The 6,000-nt window shown below is 35.9% G+C and overlaps 1 protein-coding gene across 1 annotated transcript; it reads right to left on the bottom strand.

Annotated features, from left to right (window-relative positions):
- Window positions 1-2,095: 2,095 nt before the first annotated feature.
- On the bottom strand, window positions 2,096-4,877 carry LOC136235485 (thaumatin-like protein 1b). The gene is made up of 3 exons (XM_066025183.1): window positions 4,661-4,877; window positions 3,866-4,556; window positions 2,096-2,789 (listed from the first exon to the last, which is right to left on the bottom strand). Exons 1-3 carry the CDS (start codon window positions 4,722-4,724, stop codon window positions 2,570-2,572), a joined length of 975 nt encoding a protein of 324 aa, XP_065881255.1. The 5' UTR covers window positions 4,725-4,877; the 3' UTR covers window positions 2,096-2,569.
- Window positions 4,878-6,000: the final 1,123 nt, after the last annotated feature.

Raw genomic sequence — 6,000 nt, 5'->3', positions numbered from 1 at the left:
ATAAAAACTAAAACCACTAAAGTTGCTCTAATACTAACTTGATCATCGAAAATTTACATATGGAATAATTTCCAGCGTAAATATCCATATGATGTGACCTCATGATAAGTTGAGGGCAACATCTGTTTTTTTTGTTTTTTTAGGCATAATACACCAATTGCTTCCTAAACTTGTCTAAAATAATTGATTGGCTCCCTGAACTTACATGTTGTCTCATTTAGCATTCTAAACTTGCTTAAAGTATCATGATTAAGTCGCTAAATCTATAAAAAAAAACGTTATAAAAATGTGTAAAACAGAAAGTTAATTCGTTTTAAAGAATTAAAATCATGGATTAGGCCTTTGTTTTTTAAGTTTTTAATTTTTTTACGGATTTAAACAAATTGCAATTTATATCACTTTAAACAAATTCAGATGTCAATATGGATCACTGTAAGTAAGTTTAAGGGGTCAATAGGCCACTTTAAATAAATTCAAGTGGCCAATAGATTATTTTAAACAAATTGAAAGGACTAATGAGATATAATGTAAATTCATGAGACCAATCAAATTTTCTGGACAAAATCAGAGGGTTTTTCATGTATTAAGCCTTTTTTTTAAGTCATGGGCAACATGACATGTTAATTTTTCTCTTGTCAACTATGGAAGAAAACTGTCATGTGCGACTGAGTTGATTATAGTTGCATTATAAACGATTCATACGCTATTTCCCCAACCCAAGTAATGAAATCAATTATTCTTTATATACAATTAGGAAAGAAGAAACTACAGAAACAGTACTGGTTGGGCTTCACCCAATTATAATTTATGAAATACGCCCGTCCATGTGTCTTTAACTTTTTTCAAGTGAAAAACATCTCACATTGCTTTCAAAGCACTTGGTGGAGATGTTTATAAAGAAGGTCCTCACATGCTTGGGGTGTGCCCCAAGGGGCACCCCTTTTGTGAAAGGGTGAGGACCTATCACCTTGGTTGACCACCACACATGCGCGCCGTCCGTCCGACCGAACCGGGCCGGATTGGTGTGGTGTGGTGTGGTTTTTATTCGATTTAATTTTTTATTTAATTAATTACTACTCTGAATTAGTCTTTCTGAACGTTATTCTCTTAACGTCGACGTGGCTTTCTCAAAACTCAGTCTCACCACCTTCACCTGTTTTCTCTCCCACTTTCTCTCCTGTAAAATCAGAGCTTCAACAGCTCTATTTTTCTGTATAAATAGGTGGTGTGAGACTGCCATTAACATACAATTAATTTTCATTCTGTATTTCGAAACTGAGCAAATAGAGAGTGTAGACAGAAACGATTTTGTACGGTGCAATACAAAATCGTATTTTACAGAAGGCTGTTTTATACTGGAGGCGACCGGAGTTCATACTGTTTACTAATTTCCGGCAGTTCCGCGAACGTCTTAAAGAAAGCGACATTGTCCGCGACTCTGCCCATTTATTTTTGTTCGGTCTGTTTCTGTTTTCTGAGTTCGAGTTTCAACAGTACTGATTAACAAATATTTTAAGCATATTAAACTTTATTCTAATATTAATATTCATAATTAGGTGACATATATGTGGCTAACATAATATGAGGTCCTTTTCATTAAATGTGCGTGTGTTACAGCTGCTAACATTCATAAGAGGTTCCCATCTTAAAATTAGTTTAAACAAATTATAAATATGATTTTTTTTAATCCAAGTTACAGGTGTGAGACGCGTGAAATGTGCTTCATATAACTATTAATCATTGCCTAATTTGATGGATAGTAGATCCATTCACGGGTTAATCATTATTTATGCTTCAATACTTGGTGGTGATTGTGGACTTTTAAGGAGTACACGTGTCTAATTTCTTATACATGTAAAATCAACAACTACTCTTGGTATGGGCAAAAAGATATAACAAGATAACATATTTACTTATTTGATATATTGTCATTAGCAGCATGATTATCCACGCAGATTGTCATTAACACCATTATCCACGCCTTAAACACTACGATTTGGTATGCTGGCAGATTCCTTTTGATATACTACTATAATATCAAGTGACGGTATGACAGCAAATACCAAACACAACAGACAAAAAATTGGAATTTAAGTAAGAAGAATATCAATTTATTGGCACCAAATGTGGTAGTGGTTACATATAATACTTTCTAACCAACAAATGAATCCCTCCCTCCCCAATTTCACTAAATCCTAATTAAAAAGAATTAGTACTATCTAATTATAATCTAATCACCAAGAAAATTTAAATTCTGTTTTGTTTTGTGCACAATTTGCACCACTATCCCACCCACTACTCCTCAAGATCAATTGGCTCTTGAGTTTTGGCAGGTGAGCTTTTCCTATCATGACTCGGTGTCTAATCACCCGGTCCCAACCCAAGTGGGGTCACATGGGTTGGGTCCCATTAATGAAAAAAGAGCATAGAAACAAAACATACTATCATCCTTTTCTGGCTCTGGGCCAGAAAGAAAGTTGAAACGGCATTTTCTGGTAGGTTAATGGGCCTATCTATCTATCTATCTATCCTCCACCCAACCCCACAAGTTTTATTTTTATTAGGGAAGTTAGAACTGCCTAAACAGCCAAACGGCCGAAATGATGCTGACTATACCCGCAATTGCATGTGATCTCAACACGTGGCTAGATGTGGAGCTGGATGAGTCTCCACTTTGATCCAATGCACCTTCGTACACCATAGTGTTGGTTGTAGCACCATTGTTGCCGTTGTCGTTGCCGTTCCCGTTTGTAGTTGTGTCAGGGTTCTGTCCCTGAGATGCTTTCTGGCTGCAAAATTATAAATTCACCAACAAAACACACCGTTTAGTACAGATTCACGTAAACTCAAAAGTTCAAAAGCCTTGTTATGGGGGAAAAATAATTATGAGGGAAAAACAGATTTATACTCCATATATAATACTGTAATGAAATAAAACATGTTAATAAAATGACAAACTAAATTGATACCTAAAAATAGATAAAAAAAATATAAAATTAACCTTAATCTTATGATTATTATGAAATAAAGATTTACCTATAAATCTAAAAGAATGTTATAATGTTAGCGATTAAAGTTGATTTAAGTGATTAAGTGGTTAAATCACTTAAACTATATCGAGTTCTAACAAACGAACAAAAATGTTTAATCGAATTGTAAATTTTTCTTCCCTAGTATCTTAGAATTTAATTTATATCTTATCTGTACAAATAATTCTACACCAAATAAAATATAGAGACCATTTCACAATTAAAATTAAATGTTGTCCTTATTTTTAATTCTTTTGGATTGGATCGCAAAACAAGGGCAATAAAAATGGCCGTTAGAACTAGAAACTAGGCGGCTTGGAGGGTGTGCAACCCAGCCAGGGATTCGTAAAGGGAACATGCCTTTGTCTCAGATACAGCCCCCAATTCCCAATAAAGCCTAAGACGTGTATTTTATTGTCGCAAAAAGACTAAACTAACCCTTGCTGGACGGTGTGATTTTTGTATGGTGCAATGGTTGTAAAGTGTACACAGAGACATACACGTTAGCCACGAGCTAAACATGTGCGCCGCATTTACTGTTTTGATAAGATATTTCAAAACGGTGACGTTACACTATTAGAAGCGTGTCGGCTTAGATCTGAAATGACATTAATGATCATTAATCGCGCCACCAGAGCAGAGACCACTCCGTTTCGTAATTATCAACACTGACACAAATTATCTCAGATATTTTGATATTCTCTGTTTGGCAGCAACGGTTAGAAATTATCGCTTTACCAAAATATCTACGAGCATTTTGTTAATTTTTCTAATTGACAATATTACCCCTACAACGTTCCATAAGCGAGAAATGGCTTGGATTATCGTAAAATTACCTGGTATTCGGAGTAGGGCAGAAAGTGAGCAGGTAGTCCGCCGAGTTACATGTGAAGGTGCTGGTCTTATCATCATAAGCGTAGCTATAGGCGCTTGGGCAGGCTTTCTTGAAGATTTCAGAGTACGAAGACGGCTTGCAAGTATCCGGTGTTGCAAACGCGCCGTTGCAGCAATACTCCGGTTGCCGGAAAGCTTCACAGGCACTCTTGCAAGCTACTCCACCTCCGTCGGTGCTTGAAACTTTGAGTTCCGACGGACACAATCCATTTAAATCCACCACGCATCCAGTGCTTGAACAATTGTTTCCAGATCCGCCCTGAGGCACTACCAGAACAGGGAGATTATAGCCATCTACTAGACTCACATCAAAGTAATCCATTCCACCGTAACCGTCAAGCTTAAATTCCGCAAGTGTAGCAGGAGGAGCAGCGCCGCTTCCCGAACATTCTAATTTCCCGGAGCCGCAATCGCCGGTTAGGCAGGTGAATTTTCCTGTGGAATCTTGAGAGCAGTGAGTCCGGCCCCACATCCGACCGCCCCATGAGGTAGGTGCGGTGATTGTCTTAGTCTCGCCTTTCTGAAGAGCGAATCCGGTGGTGGAGAGCGGCGGCGAATCGGCGTTTGAAAGGAGGCCTGGCCATACAGTGTATTCGCACTTATTCGTCATTGTGAAAGATGTTGAAACTACGCCTGAAATCACCATAAGAAATTAGGAATTAGGAAAATGTCAATTTAAATCGGAGCTAAACCTAATTGATCAATTTCATTCATGGATAAGCATTTGCAACAATTACCTGATATGAACATATGAAGAGAAAACAGAGCACATAGAGAAATTAATTCCATCCGTTGAGCCATTAATTGCAGCGGAAGACTTGACCGGAAAGAGAGATGGAATTATAATTAAGGAGGAAGACGATGAATTTGGCGGCTAGCTAACAAATTAGCGGAAGCTGAGAGCTAAGCCTTCTTATCGTGGAGATGGATTATTATGAGAGAGAGAGAGAGAGAGAAATGTGAGCTTTCAGAACGGAGAGATGAGTTGCGTATTTATAGAGTTGAAGTGAAAACGTTTTTGCTGACGTCACAAGTTTGTGGACCCACAAAATAAATTGCTGACTAGGCGTTTCTTTACTACGTCGTTTGGTAAGACTTGCTCTAAGAAAGAAATACATGCAATTTTTGTATTTTTCTAAAGGAAGGTTTCGAACGTTTGCTTAATTAATTAATTTGAGGAGGTCGGCTGCCGGATGAAAATTTCTATTTATGGTAAGTGCAGAAAAGGAAATTAACTACTATTTTTTAAAATATGATAAATCACTGAAAAAATTTAGTGATTCGATAAAAACTATTGTCATGATTATTTTACTATTTATTTTTAAATGAAGCAAAATTTGAACGATTAAAAATAGATTTTATCTTTTAAAAAATACCGACTTTATAAATACCCAAAATATAAGGATCTTATTTGGTAAATAGATGTTGGACGTAAAAATATAGATGATACTCCTTTCATTTTAAAATAATTGTCACTTTTGATCAAATTTTTCCATTTCATATTATTTGTCAGGTTTAGTTTTCAATGCAACTTTTTCCTATTTTACCCCTATTAATGAGCTTAATATTAATTACACTTTTTGCTATTTTAAGTTTTCAATGTATGAAGAGAGGTTCAATTTAATGAGAAACACAAAAAATGATAATTATTAATGAAGAGAGATAGAGGGTATTCTAGTCCATGTTGCATAAATTTAAGGGTAATTAATTTATTAGTCCCTATATTTTGACAAAACACACTGTTTATTCTCTGTATTTTCAAAAACACACACTAAAATCCCTAACGTTTTTTTCGGTGAACTGTTTAGTCCCTAATGTTTTTCTTGGTGAACTGTTTAGTCCCTGCCGTTAGACTCTCATGAAGATTCTGTTAGTCAATTTGGATTTGTGTTCTTCTTTTCCTTTATTTTGCTTTCCTTTAAACTCTAATGCATCTGAAATCAACTTTGAGTGTTCTTGTTCTTAATTTTCTTCTTAATCGTTCAAATTCGTAAGCGTTGAGTCTGTTCTTTTTATTGTTCTCCATGCAAATAGCTTCTTCTTCTAAATTGGATTACTCTTCTGAAGTTTGAAGTAA

The sequence above is a fragment of the Euphorbia lathyris genome, chromosome 7, assembly GCF_963576675.1.
Source record: "Euphorbia lathyris chromosome 7, ddEupLath1.1, whole genome shotgun sequence".
Lineage (NCBI taxonomy): Eukaryota > Viridiplantae > Streptophyta > Magnoliopsida > Malpighiales > Euphorbiaceae > Euphorbia > Euphorbia lathyris.
Note: the sequence above shows the minus strand (reverse complement) of the source record. Positions and strands in the feature narration are given on the sequence as shown.